Raw genomic sequence first — 21555 nt, 5'->3', positions numbered from 1 at the left:
TGCCCGGGGCCCCCACACCTGCCCCGTAGCCCCCACACCTACCCTGTAGCCCCCACACCTGCCCAGGGCCCCCACATCTGCCCATGCTGTCCCCACACCTGCCCGGGGCCCCCACACCTGCCCCGTAGCCCCCACACCTGCCCCGGGCCCCCACACCTGCCCGGGGCCCCCACACCTGCCCCGTAGCCCCCATACCTGCGTGGGGCCCCCACACCTGCCCGGGGCCCCCACACCTGCCCATGCTGTCCCCACACCTGCCCGGGGCCCCCACACCTGCCCTGTAGCCCCCACACCTGCCTGGGGCCCCCACACCTGCCTGGGGCCCCCACATCTGCCCATGCTGTCCCCACACCTGCCCGGGGCCCCCACACCTGCCCCGTAGCCCCCACACCTGCCCCGGGCCCCCACACCTGCCCGGGGCCCCCACACCTGCCCCGTAGCCCCCATACCTGTGTGGGGCCCCCACACCTGCCCGGGGCCCCCACACCTGCCCATGCTGTCCCCACACCTGCCCGGGGCCCCCACATCTGCCCAGGGCCCCCACACCTGCCCGGGGCCCCCACACCTGCCTGTGCTGTCCCCACAGCTGAGAACAAGACTCTGCCTCGCTCCAGCTCCATGGCCGCTGGCCTGGAGCGCAACGGCCGCACGCGGGTGAAGGCCATCTTCTCCCACGCGGCCGGCGACAACAGCACCCTGCTGAGCTTCAAGGAGGGCGACCTCATCACCCTGCTGGTGCCTGAGGCGCGCGACGGCTGGCACTACGGCGAGAGCGAGAAGACCAAGATGTGAGTGCAGGCGGCTCCGGGGCTCCCCGGGGCAGAGCAGGACTGTCCCGCGGCCTCTGTGCCGCCCCTTGCTGTCCCGTGGGCATGAGTGATCACGTCCCGGGCCGCCCTGCGCCCTGGGGAGTGACCGCCGAGGCTCTGTTCCTGCTGCCCGGCCGCCTCTGTGCCGTGTCCCCGGGCGAGGAGGGCAGCAGCTCTGGGCTCCACGCAGCCGCCCGGGGCAGGGGGGAGCTGGGAGGCTCCCTGGTGCTGGAGCCAGGGACCCGTGCGCTTGCAGCGGCTCTGCCTGGGACGCTGGGGCAGGGTGGTGGCCCAGCGGCCTCGTGGGCGGCCGTCTCACCGCCCGTCTCGTTGCAGGCGGGGCTGGTTTCCCTTCTCCTACACGCGGGTCCTGGACAGCGACGGCAGCGACAGGCTGCACACGAGGTGGGTGTGCTGTGCGCCAGGCGGGCGTGGCGGCGAGGCCTGCAGGGTCAGGCTTCTGTCCCGGACCCCTGGGCGCCCTGAGCCGGCTGGGCATCCTTGCACAGCGGGAGGTGCTGGTGGGGGCAGGAGGGGCTGTGCTGGGGGGAGGGCAGCCTGCAGGGGAGGGGACACAGCCCAGTGGCCTCTCTCGGGCCCTCAGGGTCTCCTGCCCCTCCGAAGCGGGGGTGGCGGCAGGGCCCGCAGGCTCGGCTGGGGCAGTCCACGGCAGCAGCTCCCGCTGCCTGGAGGGCCCAGCGTGTGGGGGCGGGGCGGCCCCTGCGGGCTGCCCGCCGGCCGCTGAGTGCCGCCCCCTGCAGCCTGCAGCAAGGCAAGAGCAGCAGCACCGGCAACCTCCTGGACAAGGAGGACCTGGCTCTCCCGCCCCCTGACTACGGCACCTCCTCCAGGGCCTTCCCCAGCCAGGCAGCCAGCACCTTCAAGCAGAGGCCCTACAGCGTGGCCGTGCCTGCCTTCTCCCAGGTGAGCGCCTGCCCGGGGCCCGCGTGCACCCTGCCTCAGCCTCCCTGAGGCTCACCTGCCCGCCCGCCCCACTGTCTGCTCGCCCTGGCCCAGTTTGTCCTGGACGCCCCCGCTTCCTGGCGGAGCCTGGGGTCCAGCGAGGACGTGGTGTCTAGGCGCCCTTCCCTGACCGCTGTGAGGCGCCCTCCGGCCCCTCCCAGTGGTGCGGCGGCCACCTGCGCTTCAGGGCCCGGCTGTGGCCGTGTAACCTGGGCCTGGAGCCCAGGGCGGAGGACTGCGGCTGCGTCCCCAGGCCCAGGGTGGTCTCAGGGTCCAGGCTGGGCCGGGAGCCAGGAGCCGGCAGTGCGGCCTGTGGGGTCCTGGCCTTGGGCTTGGGAGCCGGCCCCCGCTGTGCTCGCAGGCTGGGCTGCAGGCAGGCGGGGGGGTGGGGAGCAGGAGCGAGAGGACCCACGGTCCTGCAAGATTCGGCGGCCTGGGTGATTTCCTCAGCGTGGGCCCAGCGCCTGAGGCCCTGCCCGGCAGCATTGCTGAGCCTGAGGAGGGCTCCCGTCGGCTGCAGTGTGGGCAGCGTGGGTGGGCGTGAGACACACCGGACTGCAGCGTGGCCGGTCTGGGCTAGAACCTTCTGTGGAAGGCGGGGCTGGAGGGAGGCAGGGACCCAGGGCGCGGGTCAGCGTCCGGGCCGTGAGCGGCCGCTTCCTGTCCCCACGTCCCCGCGGGGCCTGCTGTGGGAGGTTCTGCCTGGCTCCCGCCACTCGGCCGGCTGTGGCCATCAGGGAGGGGTCCCTGTTGGTGGGAGGACACTGGGCCTCCGCTGCTGTGGCCAGAGGCGGTGAGTCCCTCACCTTCCTGGGCGCCCAGTCTGCAGCCCACGAGGGCGGGATGTCCCCATTCAGGGGTCAGCCAGGTGTGCGGTATGGTGAGCCAGGTGTGCAGGTGTGGGGGATGGTGAGCCGGGTGAGTAGGGGTGAGCCAGGTGTGCAAGGTAAATCAGATGTGTGGGTGTGGTGGGCCGGGTGTGCAGGTGTGGGGCGTGGTGAGCTGGGTGTGTGGGTGTGGTGAGCAGGTATGCGGGTGTGGGGCGTGGTAGGCCGGGTGTGCGGTGTGGTGAGCCAGATGTGCAGGTGTGGGGCGTGGTGAGCCAGGTGTGCAGGTGTGGGGCATGGTGAGCTGGGTGTGTGGGCGTGGTGAGCCGGATGTGCAGGTGTGGGGCGTGGTAAGCCGGGTGTGCGGGTGTGGGGCGTATGAGCCGGGTGTGTGGGTGTAAGCCTGGTGTGCGGGTGTGAGCCAGGTGTGCAGGTGTGGGGCATGTGAGCCGGGTGTGCGGGTGTGAGCTAGGTGTGCAGGTGTGGGGTGTGGTGAGCAGGTGTGCGGGTGTGGGGTGTGGTGAGCAGGTGTGCGGGTGTGGGGCGTGGTGTGCGGGTGCGTGGGCGGCCTGACCTGCACTGACCGCCCTGACTTTGCTCCCCAGGGCCTGGACGACTACGGGGCCCGGTCTGTGAGCAGGTAAGGGGTCTTTGACTCGTCTTGGGGACCGTGGGCTTGGATTGGGCCTGGGGCCTCCCGGCTCACTTTCTCGGGGAAGCCTGTGCCTGTGCCGCCGCCCGAGCTAGGGACCCGCGTCCAGCCCGGCTCCTCCCACACTGGGGAGGAAGGAAGCCCCCTCTGCCCAGCTGCTCTCCACTGGGGGCCAGGGCGTGGCTGCGGGGGGCGTGCGTGGGCCATGGCTGTGGTGGCTAAGTGGGGAGGGCAGGGCCGGGGGCATGCGTGGACCGTGGCTGCGGTGGCCCAGTGGGAAGGGCAGGGCCGTGGCTGCGGCGGCCCAGTGGGGAGGGCGGGGCCGTGGCTGCGGTGGCCCAGTGGGGAGGGCGGGGCCTTGGCTGCGGCGGCCCAGTGGGGAGGGCGGGGCCGTGGCTGTGGCGGCCCAGTGGGGAGGGCAGGCCGGGGCGGGGCCGGGTGCGGCTGGGCAGCCGTCCTGTGCTTTGTTCGCAGCGGCAGTGGCACGCTGGTGTCCACGGTGTGAGGAGGCGGCCGGCGGGCAGCTGCTGCTCCGAAGGCCGTCCGCCCTCCCGGTCTCCGTCCGGCTCCCTCCTCCGCTCTCGTTGGTTTGTTCTTGGGGTGTCTCCCGCTCCCCCGCTCCCGCCTTTGGTCGTGACCCCAGACTGATCCCCCAGGGTCCATGGTGCTGCCCCCTGCACCCCGAGCAGACCGCCGGGCGGGAGCGCTGCCCTGAGCGCCCCCTCCTGAGGCTCGCCCCAGCCGGGCCTGGAGTTTGAAGAAAAAAAACTCAAAAAAGACAAAAAAAGAAACAAAAAAAAACAAAAACAAAAAAAGAACAGGAAAAAGGATTTTTTCCTGGAAAACAAAAACCGCCCTGCATGGCCCGGTGTGCGTGCTGCTAGCTGCTTCTGACACCCCGCACCGCGGGCGCCGGGGCCTCCCAGGGACGCCGCTCCGGTGAGGGAGGGCTGTGGCCTGGCTAGGGCGCCGTCGGGGCGCCGGGCGCGGGGGCCAGGCAGGGCCCACGCCGACCCCACGCTCCGGAGCCAGTTCTTGGCCCGGCCTGCCTGGTGGGGGCGGGGGAGCTGCGGCCCCTGCCGCAGTCGCTCCTATATGCTCTCGGCTTCTCGTGTGTCTCGGACTCAGTGGCTGCTGGCGTGATCTCGTCCCACCCTGCGTGGGGCGCCCCGGGGGCGTGGCCTGGCCCTGTCTCCCCTGGGCACCCGGGGGCGTGGCCTGGCCCTGTCTCCCCTGGGCACCCGGGGGCGTGGCCTGGCCCTGTCTCCCCTGGGCACCCGGGGGCGTGGCCTAGCCCTGTTCTTTGTGGGCACTCTGGGGGCGTGGCCTGGCCCTGTCTCCCGTGGGCGCCCCGGGGGCGTGGCCTGGCCCTGTCTCCCGTGGGCGCCCCGGGGGCGTGGCCTGGCCCTGTCTCCCGTGGGCGCCCGGGGGCGTGGCCTAGCCCTGTTCTTTGTGGGCACTCTGAGGGCGTGGCCTGGCCCTGTCTCCCGTGGGCGCCCGGGGGCGTGGCCTAGCCCTGTTCTTTGTGGGCGCCCCGGGGGCGTGGCCTAGCCCTGTTTGTGGGCACTCTGAGGGCGTGGCCTGGCCCTGTCTCTCGCGGGCACCCCGGGGGTGTGGCCTAGCCCTGTCTCCCGTGGGCGCCCCGGGGGCATGGCCTAGCCCTGTTTGTTGGCACTCTGAGGGCGTGGCCTGGCCCTGTCGCTCGTGGGCACCTGGGGGCGTGGCCTGGCCCTGCCCCGGGGAAGCGCTGGGTCTGCGCCGTGCGTCCCGCGTGCGCGGTGTGGACGCTGGCCTTGGACAGAGCTTGTGTGAAGATGTGAAGTGCTGAGGTTATTTTTCGCCTTCCTTTTTTTTTCTAATCTGAATTGTGCCCTGTGCTGCGGTCAATGGTTTGAATAAAAGTTTTATTTATTGCATCCAGTCGGGTCTGGAGCCTCCTTCCGTGGGTCCGGCGGGCGTGGAGCCCCTGGGGCGTTTGCTGGAGTCCCTTAGGGGGCCTGGCAGTGTGACGGCCACGGCCGTCACTGCTGGCTCCAGCGTCTCCCTCCTCCCTCCAGGCGGCCCCGCAGGCGCCCAGGGCGGAGCCGGCCTTGCTCGCCCGTCCTCCCCCAGCAGAACCCCTGTGTTTCCTTGCAGCGCCGAGGAGGAGGTGGCCAGGTTCTGAGCTCCTGCCCAGAGGTAGGAAGTGGCTCCTCCCCACGTGCGGCAGCTCTGGATGGACCCCTGGCCTGGGCCCCGGGGGCAGGTGCGGGCCGACTCCTTGGCTGGGGCCAGGGGTCTGCCGAGCCCGCAGAGCTCTGGGCGCTGGGCCTTGCTCCCTGGGGGCCGCCGTGGGCTCGTGGGTCCTCTTCCTTCCTTCTGGACGCGTGGGTCTGGCTCTGTCTCCTCCTCACCGCTGGGTGTGGTGCTGGGCTGGCTGCTGTCTTCCCCCGTGGGCTGCTTCTGCCATGGTGTGGGGTGGCCCTGGAGCTGGGTGTCTCCCACCTGACCCTGCAGCGCCTGGCTTGTGAGGGGTGGGGCTGGGCCAGCACTGGCCGGGCCAGGTTCCAAAGGCAGCCCAGGCCCAGGCAAGCGTCGTGCAGGGAACCGGTGGGTACGCAGGCCCGCCCTGCCACCGACCCTGGAGCAGGCGCCGCGCCGCCTCACCTGGGCGCCCTCGCCGGCCTCCGCTTCATCCATCCTGGGGACTTGGTCCCAGGCTCGCCCACTTTTTTAAAAAAATTTTAATAGATTATTTGAAGGGTGGAGTTACGGGTGGCAGGGGGAAGAGGTCTTCCATCCGCTGGTTCACTCCCCAGTTGGCCACAATGGCCAGGGCTGTGCTGATCCGAAGCCAGGAGCCAGGAGCTTCCTCCTGGTCTCCCAAGTGGGTGCGGGGCCCAAGGACTTGGACCATCTCCTACTGCTTTCCCAGGCCACAGCAGAGAGCTGGATCGGAATTGGAGCAGCCGGGACTCAAATCGGTGCCCATACAGGATACTGGCACTGCGGACGGCGGCTTCACCGTCTGTGCCGTGGCACCAGCCCTGCTCTCCCACTTCTGTGGGGAGCTGCAGCCCGGCTTCTAGAAAATTCGATAGGAGAGGGTGGTCCTGGGACTTGGGGCAGGATGGAACCGGGTGCCGGGCGCGCCGTCTCCCTCGTGTCGTGCTGGGGGCTCGGGATGCGCGTGGACAGGTGTTGCCGGGCGCCGTGCAGGCCCCCGTCAGGCCCGGCCCACCCTTGGCTGCGTTCCGGAAGGACCCGCGCTAAAGACACGGGGAGACGCCCCCGCTGGAGGGCGGCAGCAGATTCTGGAAAATTCTGTGGTCCAGGAGCCGGACTCACAGTAGTTCCTGTCCCTCTCGCTCAGCCTGGGAATGGGACGCGTGTGTGCGCGCTGTGGGCACCCCGCATCACCTCGGCCTGTCCAGGACACGGACGGACGCGGCTCGAGGGGTCCGTGGCGCCTGTGGGTTTCGTGACCTGGAACCCAGGCTGCAGGGCAGACTTGGTGCTGGGTGGGTGACACCCCAGACTGCTCGCAGCCCAGGGAGAGGCTCCGTGGCAGCCGCTGCCGCCAGCCCTCCAAGTGGGGGGGTCACTGCCCAGGCAGGGCGACCAGGGTGCCCAGCCTCCCGGCTCCTGCCCTGCGCCCGGCTTGTGTCTCTGGACACTGTGTGTGCTGTGCAGGGGGGCGGCTGAGTCCTGTGCGGCCCTCGCCGCCCCCCTCCCCGGGGCACGCCCTGGACTGGTGGTGTCACCTGCGGGGCCTCTGGCTGTGTCTGTCCTGGGCCAGTGTGGATCCCTGCTCACCTCCTGCCCAGGTTCCCCACCTGGGAGCCCGGACAGTGCTCCGGCCCCAGCCGTGTCCTGGGAACGCCGCCCCCCACAACCTAGACGGCTCCGTGGGCTCCAGATGGTCCCACTGCTTGGCGGGGGAGGGGCCCTCAGAGGGGAGACCCTTCCACAGCCCCTGGGCGGCCCCGGCTGAGACGCTCTCCCATGAGGGCTCAGGTGGGAGTGGGACCCCCGGAGCCCACCTGGTCAGGCCCCCGCCTCCCTCGTCCGGCCCCAGGCGGGGCTGCAGTGGCTCCCCTGCCGGCTGACGGCACACCGAGGCTCCCTAGTCCTGGCCGTGATGCCGGGACCAGAGGTCTCCCTCGGCACGGAAAAGCCCGGCCTGGCCTGCAGGCCTCGCGTGTGTCATCCTGACAGCCGTCCGGAGAGTTCTCAGGACGCGGGGAGGCACCGTGTGCGTCTGCCCCAGGCCCGCCGCGCCCACAGCCGCCTGCGCCAGGTAACGGCTTCGCCCGCGTGTCTGCGTTGCACCCGCCGTCCGTGCTGTCGCCCTCGGAGCTGTCGTGCCCTGCCTGCTGCCTGCACTGTGCCCGCGGGGCGGGGCTCCTGCGCGGGGCGGGGCTCCGAGGAGAGGAAGCCCCCGCCCCTGTGCTCACCACGCTCCATGTCAACTTCTTGTCTCTCCAGTCCTTTGTGCGTAAGCTGTGGCCCCCGAGATCGGGGGGCCAGTGGTCAGCCCCTCTGCAGGGGCCAAGGCGCCCCGGGCCCTGTGTGTGCCGGTGTGTGTGCTGTGGCATCACCGAGTGGAACCAGGAGGCTGTGTGTGGGCCCTGCATGCCTGGGCCCCCAGCTTGTGTCTACTGAGCCGGGCCGTGTCCACATGTCCCCCCGCATGGCCTGGTGGGGCTGACCACACGGACACAGGACCGTCCCTGTCCCCAGGTGGCAGGGGCGTGGCTGCACCTGTGCGCAGGCAGGGCTGCCGGCTTGAGCTGGGGGCACCTGCCCTCCCGGAGCACGTGGGGCTGGGTGAGGCCGCAGCGGGGGCAGCGCCTGCCCCGGCCCCTCCCGGGACTGAAACCGCGCTCTTCTTTCTCAGGAACCCCTTCGCCAGTGTCCAGCTGAAGCCCACCGTGACCGACGACAGGTCCGCCCCGGTCCTCAGCTGACGGCTGCGTCAGCATCAGCGCGGCCGCTCCCACCGCAGCCTCCAAGCCCCGCCCCCAGGCCCCGCCCCCGCGTGAAGGCTGACCTGGGGCGGCCTGCGGTGGATGGCACTGGGGGGTGATGGGAGAATAAACAGGGCCCACCTGTGCACAGGTGCGAGCCGTCTGCCTGGGCCACGGGCCTGCCCCTGCTGGAGGAGTTCACCCCGCCTGCTGTGTCCTGGGGGCCTGGCCGCAGCCCCTCCTGCCTTCGTGTGCGACACCCCCCGTCCCCTCTGGCCCCTGTCCCCGTCTCTGGGATGGCCACGGTCACTCGCTGATACAGGGCCTTCTGCTGTCAGGCAGCACCCCAGGGCCCTCGACGGGAACCAGGAGCTGGGCGTGGCTCCAGGGCCCCCACGCAGGGGGCGGGGCTCAACTTCCTGCGCTGTGACCACGGCCTCCCAGGGTGCATTAGCAGGAAGCTGGAACTGGAGCCGAGCTGGGGGCCGAGCCCAGGGACACGGGTGTCCCCAGTATGTCTGACCACTAGGCCAAATGCCCACCTGTAAATACGGAACACAGCGGAGGGGGCTGCAGGGAGAGAGAGCTGTCCACTTGGTTTCCTCCCCAGATGACCACCACAGCTGGACTGGTCCAGGCCGAAGCCAGGAGCCTGGAGCTCCATCCGGGTCTCCCATGTGGGTGGCAGGGGCGCAAGTCCTTGGGCCTTGGCTGCTGCCTCCCAGCTGGACTCGAACCCGCGCTCCGACACGGGGTGCTGGTGTCGCGGGCGGCAGCATAGCACACTGCACCACTGCACGGGCCCCGCGGCCCCGGATTCGGTCACGAGACACACAGTGGCCTTTGTTGACGCGGGGTCTGCACCTGCCCGGGGGGCTCTGGGGCATCCGGGAGCCGGGGGTCAGGTGGGCACAGAATGCGAGCTGGGCGCTGGCCTCGGCCGTGGTGGGGTGCACAGGACCCCGAGAGGGACAGGAGCGGCCCCTGGAAGGCAAGGGAGGGGCTGGCGGGAGTGGGGCCACCCTCTTGGCTCCTCCAGGCAGGGCCGGCTCTGAATGAGGGCTGCTGGGCACAGGGCCCCAGGCACCGCCTTGCTCCGCAGGGCACTGGGGACAGTGAAGACGGGTTACTGCCCCCAGCTCCCCACCCACCTTCATCTGAAGACCCCAAAGGAAACCACATTGAGCACGAGGGCTTTCTTAGCTCGACTTCTCTTTAAAAAAAAAAAAAAATGGAGCAAGAGAACCAATGCATCGGCATCCTAAACCTCAAACCAATAAAAAAAAATGAACCAAAACGAGTCCCGCCCAAAGCAACAATAAAGGACGTTTCTTTGGCAACAGTAACTTAAACGCCTCCACTTCATTCGCTCCAGCAACCGCCTTACAAACGATTCCCCAGGCTGCCCAGGGCTCCCCCCTCACGGTCCACCCTGCAGCCGGAGCCCTGGTCCTGCCAGCTGGGGCACGGCCCCCACCTCCTTGGCAGCTGGCACACTGCTGGGGGCGCCCCTGGGGGTGCTGCCTGGGCGGCTCTGCGACAGAGCTGTGGCCGCAGGGCCATGGCCCGGCCCCCACCCGGGTCCTGGCCGCCCCCAGGCTCCCACAGGTGGCCCTGGTGGGAGGGGCCCCACTCAGCCCTCGAAGGGGAGGCAGCCCAGTAGCTTGGCTGCGCTGGGCACATCCAGAAGCAGGTGGGAGGGGCGGGCCTCTCCCCACCCCTCCCAACCACCCTTGGCGCCTGGGAACATACCAGGGAGCCGGCTCATGGCCAGGAGCGGCCCCGCTGGCCACGGCCATGAAGTCCGGCAGCAGCCCGAGGGCGAGGGCTCCCATAAGCACGGTGTGCAGACACCGACCCGCACTCGGCCTCCCAGGGCACAGGCGTCCCCAGGGGCTGGCGGCAATCAGGGGCGTCTGGGGGTGGCTTGGCGGCCAGGCAGCAGCCTGGCGTCCCCCTCGCTGACTCCACGCAGCACCGAGGAGCTGGGCTCGGGGGCCCACTCTGTCCTGGTGCCCATCCGTGCGGGGCTCCAGTAGTGTCCACGGCCAGCTGTGGGCTCAAGCATCCGCTCGCTGGTCTCCGGAGCTCATGGCAGGGCCTGGCCGGGAAGAGCCCTTGAGCGGCGGGGAGAGCCCAGAGGCCGGCCCTACAGCTCCGCCAGCCGGCCTCCCTGCCCCAGCTACCAGCAGGCACCCAGCCAGCCAGGCTGCGCGCTCAGGCCCCCGCCAGGCAGGAGACCGAGCACTTCTCTTCCTGCCCAGGCCCCACAGTGCTCAGCAGATGTCCCCAAGACCCTCCACAGATGGGAAACAGGCCAGCACAGGGGGGCGGGCAGGCAGGGGCTGGGCCGGGCAGGGGCTCCCTGGTCACCTGTCAGCGAGATGAGGCTGACAGGGCCAGCATCAGGGGCAGCTGGGGAAGTGGCTGGGCCTCAGGGAACCCCCGCTGAAAGGGAGGAGCCACCTGGGAGAGGGGAGCCCGTGGGCGTGGCCAGGAGGGAGGGGCTACGGCCCCCTTTGGGCCCCTGCCTAGCAACCAAGGGCCTAAGCCTCTGGCGCCCCCTGGTGGTGCCCCCTGGTAGCGCCCGGGCTGTGGCGAGAGCCTGGGGTCTGGGGGACAGGTGTCAACAGGCGGGGGCGGGGTGAGAGAGGAGAGGCTGCTCAGGCTTTGGGGGTCGGGTGTCCAGCAGGTGTGGAGGGAGGGAGCAGACACCTGAGGGCCCCAGCGCCCAGGCCAGCGTCTGGAGCCCAGCGGGGCTCGGACCCAGGTCAGCCCAGGAAGGCAGGGGAGGCCAGGTCAGGTGACAAGGGCAGGGCTAGGCACCACCCGCCCTCACGTCCCCTGCCTCACCTCCCGCAGGCTGGGCGTCCGCGTCGGACACGTGCGTGATGGAGAAGCGGGACGCGGGCGCGGGCGACACAGTGAAACGCGAGAGCGGCGCGGGCGGCTTGGGGGGCGTGGCCGGGGCGGGCGCAGCAGGGTCCAGGGCTGCGGCCAGGGCCGCCTTGGCCGGCGTCAGCGGGAAGTCCTCGTCCCATTCGAACCCAACGCCTGCAACCCACGCGAGTCGAGGGAGGCCGCCCGTTCCCGTGACGCCACAGCCCCGCCCGCGCCGCCGTGACGTCACAGCCCCGCCCTGCCGCCCCCGCCCGTTCCCGTGACGCCACAGCCCGCCCGCGCCGCTCCGGCTCACCCTCGGCCGGGACGGAGGCTTCCGGGGAGCGCTCGGCACGCCGCGGCCGGCCGGGGGCGCTGGGGCTGCCCGCCAGGAACGTGGGGCGCGGCTCCGCGGCGGTGGGGAGGGGCTCTCCCGTCTCCAGGGCGGGGCTCTCCTGGAGGGGTCGGAGCACAAGTGGCTCGCGCGCCCGCGGCCACCCCCGCGCCCCGCCCGCGCCTGCGGCCGCGCAGCCCCGAGGCTGGCCCACCTGGTCGAAGAGGTAGACGGTGACGTCGTCGAAGAAGGACACGGCCTTCTTCTTGCGCTCGAGGGCCAGCAGGCTGGGCGCCTTGAGCAGGCCGCGCAGGCTGCGCGCGCTCTGGCTCTCGGCCACCACCACGGGCACGGGCGCCTCCTCCTCGCTGTCCTCCGCCGGCTCCCGCACGCTGTAGCAGCGCAGCTCCTCGTCCGACTCGCTGTCCTCGCTGTCCTCGTCCTCCTCCTCCGGCCGGCCGGGCAGGGCCAGGCAGAGGGGGCTCCCTGTCCGCTCCCGAGGAGCCCCCTGGGGCCCGGGGCCACCGCCTTCCGCCTCGGGCGGGACCGGGGTGAGCAGGAAGAGCCTGGAGCTGGCTGCAGGTGGTGTCTGGACCGGGCACTCCGGCCTGGGGCCCGCGGGGCAGGCACCGGGCTCTGAGGAAGACCCCTCCAGGGGCAGCAGGGGTGGCCACCGCTCCCCAGAGCCAGGGCCCTGTGCCTCCTCCGGCCCCCGGGGCCCAGGAGCACCCTGCCCGGCGTGCTGCCCGGGGCCCTGCAGGCCCCCCAGGCCCGGCTCTGGCCCAGGCCGCTGGTCCCAGCCCTTCTCAGGGGCCGCGGGGGGATCGGACTCAGCGTCCAGGTCGGAGAAGTAGGCGGAGTCTCGGTAGGGGTTCTTCTGGCTGAGGCCACCCCGGGCGGCGGCCGGCTGCGTCTCGGGCCCCGGGCTCTCGCCCTCCGAGGCCAGCTCGTCGAGGGCCTCGGGCTGGCCCAGCGCCCGCGCCTCCCTGAGCATGAATTCGGGACACTCGTGGCTCTCTGTGTCACAGCCGCTGTCCAGCGCATGCGGCTGCCCCCCGGGGGTGCCGGCCGCACAGCCGCCAGCCTTGGCTGAGGACAGGACATCCAGCAAGTCCAGGGACTCGGGCGTCCACACCCCCCGGCCGGCGCTCGACAGGCGGGTGAAGATCCCGGCCGTGGCCGCGATGGGGTCCTCACCCTCACCGCCGGGCACCTCCAGAGCCGGGGAGCTGCTGCCGCTGCCCCGGGTCCCGGCCAGCTCAGAGGCAGCTGCGCGGCTGCGGGCAGCAGGCGTGGGGGAGGCTGGAAGGGTGTCAGGGGCACTGGCCTCCTCTGAGGGGAGTGGCGCCCCCTCCTGGGAAGGGGAGGGGACAGAGGGCACGGGCAATTGGGGTCCAGCAGAGCCCTCAGCGTCCTCAGCCAGCTGGGGCTCCACCCGGTGGTGGTCAGCCCCAGCCCCCGCGGCCTCGGTCCAAGTGGGCGTGGCCAAGCAGGCGGCAGGTGTCACGCCCTGGGGAGAGCAGGGCTGGGGGAGACCGAGGCAGCGACCTGGCTCCTGGCTAGGGGGGACCGGCTGCGGTCTGAGCAGGGGCTCTCCGGGGTCCCCCTGGGCCGGGAGGCGGTCTGGCTCAGGGGAGGCCCCGGGGGCCGGCTTCGGACTGGGGCAGTCATCCACGCAGCCGCCCGCGCGGCCGGGGTCCCAGGCATCTGGGTCGCGGCTGCCACTGTTGTTGTTGGCAGACACGTTGGAGCGCCAGTGTCTGTGCTGCGCCGCCCTCCGCGCCTCCGCCTCCCCGAGCTGCTCCTCGCCCGGGGACAGCGGGGGCCCAGAGCCCCCCGAGGGGGCTGCTCCGAGCGGATCCGTGAGGAAGCGGGGGCAGAAGGCGCCCACGGCCCGCTCCGCATCCTCCGCGGGCGAGGGCGAGGGCGAGCGCGGGCGGCACGGCGCGTCCCGGCTGCGGCTCCCGCATGCGGAGCGGTCGCGGCAGCCCCAGGAGCCGACGGCGGGCGGCGCGGGGCCCAGCAGCGGCTCGGCGGCCAGCGAGGCGTCAGCGCTGCCCTCCGAGTCCGAGCCCTGGTCGGCGGCGCGCGGGCCGGGCGCGCAGCCGGCGCAGTCGGGGTCGTGGCCGGCGGCGGGCTCGGCCTCCTCCAGGCGGATGAAGTAGTCGCTGCCCAGCGAGGGGCTGTGCGCGCTGAGCACCGGCACCACGCCCGGCGCGCCGTCGGGGGCGCACAGCGGCTGCGAGAAGGCGTCGGCGCCGCGGCCGGCCTCCCACTTGTACTCGAAGTTGAGGCCGCGGCTCGTCTCCGTCACGGTCAGCACGTCGTCGCCGTCCGCGTGGAAGCCGTCGCCCGCGAACTGCTCCAGCAGTGGGAAGGAGGAGGCGGAGGCCGCGGCCAGCTCGGCGGCGCCGCCCAGCGCCGGGCCCGCTGCCCCCAGCCCCGCACCGCCCCCGCACGGCCGCAGGGAGCGCCAGCGCCGTTCGAACTCCTCCTCCGCCTCGGTGGCGCCCTTGGCGCACAGGTAGGACAGCAGCAGGTGCACCTCCTCGGCCGTGGGCCGCTGCTCCGGCTGCAGCCAGCAGAACTGCATCACCTCGTACCTGCGAGGAGGCCTCGTGGGCGCGGGCCGCGTGCACCGGCGCCCCCCGCCCCCGCCCCCCTCGGGAGCCCCCGCTGCAGCCACCTGGGAGCAGGCGGGTGCTTCTGCTCTCCCCGCATCACCCCCACCCTTCCCTGCTACAGGGCCTGTGCGGGAGGCAGCCAGGGGTGGGCTCAGGCTGCAGTGCAGGGGGCAGGCGCAGCTAGAGCCCCAGGCGGTGGCGTGGAGCTGCTGCTGCCCTGGCGACCGAGCCCCCCCCACGCCGCCCCGCCCCGCCCCGCCCCGCCGCAGCCGCCCGCCCAGGGCAGGGCAGGGCAGCGGTCCTACCAGCGGTCGGCCAGCATCAGCTGCAGCTGCGGCTTGGGCAGCTTGAGCTGCTGCTCCCTCACGGCGTAGGCCAGCACCTGCCGGTCCGAGTGGTGGGGGTAGGGCTGCGCGCCCAGCTCAAACAGCTCCCAGATGGTCACCCCCAGGGACCTGCGGGACAGCAGCCGTGAGACAGGGCTGGGCGTGGGTCACGACCCGCACCTCCTGGACCACGGCTCAGTCCTACACCGGCTGGCCCTGTGCAAGGACAGCTGTCCCTTCCATAAACGGTCAGCACGTGCCGCCAGCCAGACCCGAGGCCAGGGCCCAGGCTCGCCTTGCACAGTCAGGCCACTTGTGTGTCCACTAACGTCCACACTGCACGTACCTGGGAACCAACCTCCCCAGCCAAGCTCAGGCCCCCGAGGACCTAATGCTGTGGGGGTAGGGACGTGGGCCACAGGGCCAGGTGGCAGCTGTAGGTCTCTCCTGGGGGAGCGGCTTCCCCCCGCTCCTGCACCCCAGGCTGTCTCAGGAGGCTGGAGGGGGCATGGCCTGACACTGGGGCTCCCAGCCTGGTGCACGCGGGGGTTGGGGGGGACAGGCACGGACAGGCACCGAGTGTCCGTGACGGGGCGTGGACAAAGGGCCTGGGGAGAAGCCTGGCCACGGCATAGCCTGCGCTCACAGGCGCAGAGCAGCCCAGACACAGGCCTGGGACCGTCAGGGTCAGCAATGAGACCCCCACTCTGGCCTGCAGAAGCTAGCAGGGCAGCTGGGCCCCGCCCTCCTGGAGCACACACAGGAACGAATGAATGACGCCGCTTGCGCAAGAACGAATGAATGACGCCGCTCGGGGCCCAGCTGAGTGCTCAGGGCTCAGGCTGCGGTGCTGGGACTCCCCTGGGCCCCTGGTGCCCACAGCACTGACCAGGCCCATGGCCCGCGAGGACGGGGACGGGTCCTCGCCCCGACTGCGCACCAGAGGCTCTGAGCCCACGCATTTGGTGGGCAGGGGCCCCCGGTCCATCTTGCTGCCCGGGCCCTGGGCACCCCCATGACCACGTGACCAGCACAGCCTCATCTCGCCCGTGGCCTTACTGCAAGGCGCGTGCTGTGTCCCAGCCACCCCAGCTTCAGGAGGGGGGCGGGGCCGGAGCCTGGGGCCTCCTTCCGCCCAGCTGCACGCTCACCACACGTTGCTGGCCTTGGTCTGGTCCACCACGAGCAGGTTGCTGTGCACCTCGTCCACCAGCTCGGGCGCGATCCAGCGCAGTGGCACCCACAGCTGGTCCGCGGTCACGAAGTAGTCCTCCTGTGGGCACGTGGGGCGGAGCCGGGGCGGGGTCAGCCGGGGCGGGGCCAGGCAGAGGCGGGGCCAGGTCGGGGTGTGGCCAGACAAGGGGCGGGCCAGGCTGGGGCGGGGCCAGGTCAGGGGTGTGGTCAGGCTGGGGCAGGGTCAGGTCAGGGTGTGGTCAGGCTGGGCGGGGCCAGGTCAGGGTGTGGTCAGGCTGGGTGGGGCCAGGTCAGGGTGTGGTCAGGCTGGGGTGGGGTCAGGTCAGGGGTGTGGTCAGGCTGGGGCAGGGTCAGCCGGGGCGGGGCCAGGCGGAGGCGGGGCCAGGTCGGGGTGTGGTCAGACAAGGGGCGGGCCAGGCTGGGGCGGGGCCAGGTCAGGGGTGTGGTCAGGCTGGGGCAGGGTCAGGTCAGGGTGTGGTCAGGCTGGGTGGGGCCAGGTCAGGGGTGTGGTCAGTCTGGGTGGGGCCAGGTCAGGGGTGTGGTCAGGCTTGGGTGGGGCCAGGTCAGGGTGTGGTCAGGCTGGGTGGGGCCAGGTCAGGGTGTGGTCAGGCTGGGGCGGGGTCAGGCTGGGTGGGGCCAGGTCAGGGTGTGGTCAGGCTGGCGTGGGGCCAGGTCAGGGTGTGGTCAGGATGGAGGCAGGGCCAGGTCAGGGTGTGGTCAGGCTGGGGCGGGGTCAGGCTGGGGTGGGGCCAGGTCAGGGTGTGGTCAGGCTGGGGCGGGTCAGGCCGGACTCACCCTGTACTTGCAGTGAGAGAGGCCATAGTCCCCGATCTTCACTGTCAGGTCGCCCGTCAGCAGGCAGTTGCGCAGGGCCAGGTCGCTGTGGGGCAGTGGGCAGGGTCAGGGGGTTCCCTGCCCACCTCCAGCTCGCTGCCCGTGATGGCAGGGTGGGCAGGCGGGAAGGGGCGGGCGTCTGAGGGGCTTGCCCACCTCGCGCCCCTGCTAAGCACTGGGCATCGTGTGGGTCGCAGTGGACAGGGCTCCAACAGGACAGTTGGGTCCAGAGACCGGTGCCCAGCCCCCACCCTCTGCCCTGCTCACGGCCGCCTCCTACCGACCGTGCCCCAGGGGCCCGGGCCACACAGCCCTGGACCTGCGAGGCCCGGCTGTTCCTGGCCGTGGCTGCCCTCCCCAGCTCCCTGGGAGGTGACAGGGACCGAGACCAGCCAGGGACCGCGTGGCCCCGCCCCACAGGGCTGGAGGTGAGGCCAGCCCTGGAGCAGCTTCCCGGGCCAGGCGGGGAGGGGCGTGGGGTCCACCTGCAGAGCGCGTGGCCGCCGGGCGGGGGAGGGGCGTGGGGTCCACCTGCAGAGCGCGTGGCCGCCGGGCGGGCGGGGATCAGGAGGCTGGCGGCTGCCCTCGCCAACAAAATCGCTGATGCTGGAGTCGTTCAGCCATCACTCAGCACCAGGATGCTGCTGGGGCGGGCGGCCCTCACGCGTCGGGGCTGCGGCCACTTCGCCGGGGCGGGCTCCGCCGCCGAGCCCACCCCTCCTGGGGCCGTGGGCGGCCACTTCGCCGGGGCGGGCTCCGCCGCCGAGCCCACCCCTCCTGGGGCCGTGGGCGGCCACTTCGCCGGGGCGGGCTCCGCCGCCGAGCCCACCCCTCCTGGGGCCGTGGGCGGGGCTCCCGCTTCGGTCCTGGGGCGGTGCCGCCCCTCCCTCCCCAGGCATCAGGAACTCACTGGACCCAGCGCTGCCCAGGGATCCCCCCGGGGGCTCCGCACGCACCCCCGGGGCAGGAATCCCCCAGCCCCGGGCAGCCTGTCCGAGGGCCGCGGAGGGCGGGGCCACGCCCCACCTGTGCACGTAGTTGTTCCGGTGAAGATGCACCAGCCCGCAGGCCACCTCGCACGCCATGCGCTGCAGCGTCAGGGGGTCGGGCGCCATGGACTCGCTCACCCGGCAGCTCCGCAGGTAGCCCTTGAGGTCGCCCTGCCGACAGGGAGCGACGCTGGGGGACGCTGCTGCCCGCGCCCCTCCCCTTGACCCCCCACGTGGTGCCCACAGCGCTGCCCCGACCTGCGGAGGGAACCGGGGCCCGCGGAGAACGCAGCTCCAGGCGGCCCCACCCGGCGACCTGGGCTGGGCCCCAGGGGCCGCAGCCCGCAGGAAGCCGGAGAGGACCCAGCCCCGCCAAGCGGCTCAAAGCCACGCCCCTCTGCAAGCCGCCGGCTCCCAGTCCCACGGTCGGAACTGCAGCCCGCACAAGGCGTGGAACCAGCTGGCCTCCTCGGTCCCCAGTGGACCCGCCACAGCCGCCTGCCCTGTGGCGCAGAGCGGGCAGGTGGGGCCCGAGGGGGAGGCCGCGGGGCGGGGCGGGGCGGGGCGGCCACTCACCAGCGGGCAGAACTCCATCACCAGCAGGTATGGCGTCACCTCCGCGCACTGCGCCAGGCACTGGAGCAGGTTGCTGTGCTGCAGGGTCCTGCGAGAGCCACAGGCTGCCCCGCCGCTCCCCGGGCCCCGCCCCCACCTCCCGCGGCCCCGCCCCGGGCCCCGCCCCCACCTCCCCGGGGCTCCGCCCACCCACCGCTCTCTCCGCGGCCCCGCCCACCCACCTCCCCGCGGCCCCGCCCCGGGGCCCCGCCCACCCACCTCCGCGGCCCCGCCCGCGGGCCCCACCCACCCACCTCCCCTGAGGCCCCGCCCACCCACCTCTCTCAGCGGCCCCGCCCCGGATCCCACCACCTCCCCACGGCCCCGCCCCCGCGTCCCACCCACCCACCTCCCCGCGGCCCCGCCCCGGGCTCCGCCCACCCACCTGTGCGGCTGCGCCTCCTCCAGGAACTGCGCCTGCTCCTGCACGCTGGCGCTCACCTGTAGCTCCTTCACCACCACCTGGGTGCTGCTGGCGCCCGCGTGCACCTCCCCCAGGAACACCTGCGGGGGCGGAGCGTCCTCTGCACCCCTCCCAGCGTCCTGAGCCCTGGGTGCTCCCCTCGGCCCCCAGCGGCCCCCACTGTCTCCCTGGGCGTCAGGAGAGAAGCCGCTTCCAGGACCCGCTGGGAGGGCCACACCCCTGCTCCCCACACCCGCCGGGAGGGCCGCACCCCTGCTCCCCACACCCGCCAGGAGGGGCCGCACCCCTGCTCCCCACACCCGCCAGGAGGGCCGCACCCCTGCTCCCCCACATCTGCCAGGAGGGCCGCACCCCTGCGCCCCACACCCACCAGGAGGGGCCGCACCCCTGCTCCCCACACCTGCAGGGAGGGCCGCACCCCTGCTCCCCACATCTGCCGGGAGGGCCGCACCCCTGCTCCCCCACATCTGCCGGGAGGGCCGCACCCCTGCTCCCCACACCCACCGCGAGGGCCGCACCCCTGCTCCCCCACATCTGCCGGGAGGGCCGCACCCCTGCTCCCCACACCCGCCGCGAGGGCCGCACCCCTGCTCCCCACACCTGCAGGGAGGGGCCGCACCCCTGCTCCCCACACCCACCAGGAGGGGCCGTACCCCTGCTCCCCACACCTGCAGGGAGGGCCGCACCCCTGCTCCCCACACCCGCTGGGAGGGCCGACCCCTGCTCCCCACACCTGCGGGGGGACCCACTCACCTTCCCAAACCAGCCGTGCCCGATCTCCTGCAGGTACAGCAGGCTGTGCCGGCCCAGCTCCGTGGACTTGAGCAGCTGCACTGTAAGCGGGCAGGGCGCTCAGGGACCCGGCTCAGCCGCTCCCACCTCCCCAGCTGCCTCACCTGGCCCCTAGGGAGGCTGCCCCCTAGGGCCAGACCCCAAGGCAGAGGCCACCCCTGGGGGCTGCCATCAGGGGCCAGGGACTCTCAGGAGGAGGGTGGGCCACTGCCCAGGACTGCGGTGGCCGTAGGAGCCACAGCTGGACATCCTTCTAGGCGGGGCTGCCGGAAGCCGCGGGGACAGCCGGCCGGAGACGGCGGGGCCTGGAGCTGGACTGGCTGCACAGGCCACGCGGGCAGGCGGTGTGGCTGGGGCCGGGGCCAAGGCTGGGGAGGGCCATGGCACAGCACGCCCCCCGCCCCCCGCCCCTCGCCCCTCGTCCCACGGCACCAAGGGCCCCTTTGTTGGAGACTGCTTGGCACGGCCCCGCACGGAGCACACTGGGCCCATTCTCCCAAAGGCCAGGCCCAGTGAGGTCAGCGGGCGGGGGGAGGGCCGGGCTGGCTGTACCCCAGGGATTCCCCGAATTCTGCTCCCACGCCAGCTGCCTGAGGACAGCTGGGGCGGGGGGCCGGGACCCCAGGAATGTGGACTTGGTGCCGCCCGGGCCCCCCAGTCTGCCGGGACACCCCTCTGGGGCCCTGGCATCTCCAGACCCTCATTGCCCCCAGAGAAGGCCAGGGGCCTGGCGGTGGGCAGGGGCCTGAGAAGGGTGGGTGGTCCCTGTGGCCTGGGTTCTAATCCATGCCCCAGGCTCACCCCTCTGCCTCCTGCCGCCTGCAGAGTCAGGGCACGGGGGACGGGGATGGGCACAGGCTGGGCCCAGGGTCGCTGGGCAGACCAGTGCCCTGGGGGCTGCCCAGCCCGTGCAGGGGAGTGGGTGACCCACTGGTCACCACGGCCACAGATCCTGGAGGAGCTGGGGTGGCAGTGAGGAAGAGTGGCCCTTAGCTGGACGCGTCCAGGGAGTAAGGACGCGAAGGAGGGACCAGCGGCCCACGCTGCCCAGGGCCGGAGGGGAGGGTCTCGAAGCTCAGGCGTTTATGGGTCACCTCTGGAGCGGGGGCCCCTCGTCTGCACTGGGGGGTGGACACTCCGAGAGGGACCCAGGGCAGGGGCAGCTCCCAGCCCAGGGAAGCCACGGGAGGGGCCTGCCTGCACCTGCTCCCTCCAGGAGGACCCGGCCCCCCGCCCTCCTGCCCACCCCACCCTGGCCTGCGTGAAAGGACAATTCAAGGCCACCCCCAGGGACGCCTCCCCAGTGGGCGGGCCCTGCTGGGGCACAATAGCACCCGTGTCCGGCGGGGCTGGCGCCTGTGGGGGTGGGAATCTGGGGTCAGCACCCTGCTCCCGCACAGCAGCACGTGGGCGGCCAGCTCCGGGCCCAGGGCCCCGCCCGGCCCAGCGGCCACCCTCTGCCCAGCATCTTTGGGCCCGCATGCCCCCAGGAACCACTGCCCCATGTGCCCCCAGCCCCTGCTGCCCCTCCCGGGCCTCACCTGAGCGGCCGGGCTGCTTGGCCATGGGCAGGCAGACCTCGGTGAGTGGCAGGACGTACACGTCGGGCCCGCCCTGCGCGGCCGTGGCCGGAGAGCCCTGTGCCGAGCGCTCGGCCGCGTACTCGTCCCCGTCCACATTCTCCAGCTCCTGGGGCAGGGAGCACGGCCGTGAGCTGGCCCCGGGGACCCCCCCACACCCCGGTCTAGAGCGGGCTCCGGGCGGCCCAGCCCGGCAGAGAGCTGCAGTCACAGCCCCACCCCAGCACCCAGCCAGCCCCTGGGGCCCCGCCCATTGCCGGGGGCACTGAGGGGGGAAGGGGCTGACCCCCCACTCGGGCTGGACTGGGGGGGCGGGAGGCCTGGGGTCTCCCACCAGGGGTCCGAGCGGCAGCGCCCCTCCCCAGGGCCCCTAACTCCCAGCTACTGCCCGGCCCTGCCACGCTCCTGGGCTCTGTGGGGCTCTTGCGGGGAGGGGCCAGGCCCAGGTACCCTCCTCCCCTCTCCAGGGTCGGGCCCTGGCTCCAGCCGTTACCTGACCAAGCAGCCCGGGGCCGGGCCGGGCCGCGCCAGCCCAGCGCGCGACGAGGTAGCAGAGCGTGAGCATGGAGCTGGCCCAGCCCCTCCCGGCTCAGCTCCAGGTGGGGAGCCCACCGCCGGGCAGCCCTCCCGCGGCGCGCCACTGGCGCTAGAATGTTCTGGCACCATGTTCCGGAGGAGGCCAGGAGGGCAGGGGTAGGAGGGGGCTGCGGCAGGCCCTTGAGTAGGGCCTTGTTCTCGTGGGCCCTGGGGAGGGGCTGCTCAC

At 72.5% G+C, this 21555-nt stretch overlaps 2 protein-coding genes across 8 annotated transcripts in view; one reads left to right on the top strand and one right to left on the bottom strand.

Annotated features, from left to right (window-relative positions):
- Positions 1-9546, top strand: part of BAIAP2 (BAR/IMD domain containing adaptor protein 2) — a 64638-nt gene extending 55092 nt beyond the window's left edge. The window contains exons 10-15 of one of the 6 annotated variants that reach the window (XM_070060182.2): positions 587-788; positions 1146-1214; positions 1661-1733; positions 3205-3239; positions 5388-5429; positions 8131-9546. In XM_070060182.2, the coding sequence (XP_069916283.1) occupies positions 587-788; positions 1146-1214; positions 1661-1733; positions 3205-3239; positions 5388-5415 (407 nt within the window). In that variant the 3' untranslated portion in view covers positions 5416-5429; positions 8131-9546. Of the gene's footprint in view, positions 1-586; positions 789-1145; positions 1215-1570; positions 1734-3204; positions 3240-3725; positions 4103-5387; positions 5430-8130 lie in introns of those variants that run through there. The other 5 variants (XM_070060179.2, XM_070060177.2, XM_070060180.2 and 2 more) reach the window with 5 other exon arrangements.
- LMTK1 (lemur tail kinase 1) overlaps positions 9396-21555 on the bottom strand; it is a 27614-nt gene continuing 15454 nt past the window's right edge. The window contains exons 1-13 of one of the 2 annotated variants that reach the window (XM_070060176.2): positions 21286-21456; positions 20754-20901; positions 19174-19253; positions 18382-18500; positions 17958-18045; positions 17419-17552; positions 16354-16438; positions 15516-15637; positions 14344-14493; positions 11629-14017; positions 11397-11535; positions 11054-11254; positions 9396-10301 (exon numbers count right to left, since the gene is read on the bottom strand). In XM_070060176.2, coding sequence (XP_069916277.2) covers positions 10261-10301; positions 11054-11254; positions 11397-11535; positions 11629-14017; positions 14344-14493; positions 15516-15637; positions 16354-16438; positions 17419-17552; positions 17958-18045; positions 18382-18500; positions 19174-19253; positions 20754-20901; positions 21286-21357 — 3768 coding nt within the window. In that variant the 5' untranslated portion in view covers positions 21358-21456 and the 3' untranslated portion in view covers positions 9396-10260. Of the gene's footprint in view, positions 10302-11053; positions 11255-11396; positions 11536-11628; positions 14018-14343; positions 14494-15515; positions 15638-16353; positions 16439-17418; positions 17553-17957; positions 18046-18381; positions 18501-19173; positions 19254-20753; positions 20902-21285; positions 21457-21555 lie in introns of those variants that run through there. The other variant, XM_070060175.2, reaches the window with a different exon arrangement.

The sequence above is a fragment of the Oryctolagus cuniculus genome, chromosome 17 (genome assembly GCF_051225735.1).
Source record: "Oryctolagus cuniculus isolate XC-2025 breed Fujian yellow rabbit chromosome 17, ASM5122573v1, whole genome shotgun sequence".
NCBI lineage: Eukaryota > Metazoa > Chordata > Mammalia > Lagomorpha > Leporidae > Oryctolagus > Oryctolagus cuniculus.
Note: the sequence above shows the minus strand (reverse complement) of the source record. Positions and strands in the feature narration are given on the sequence as shown.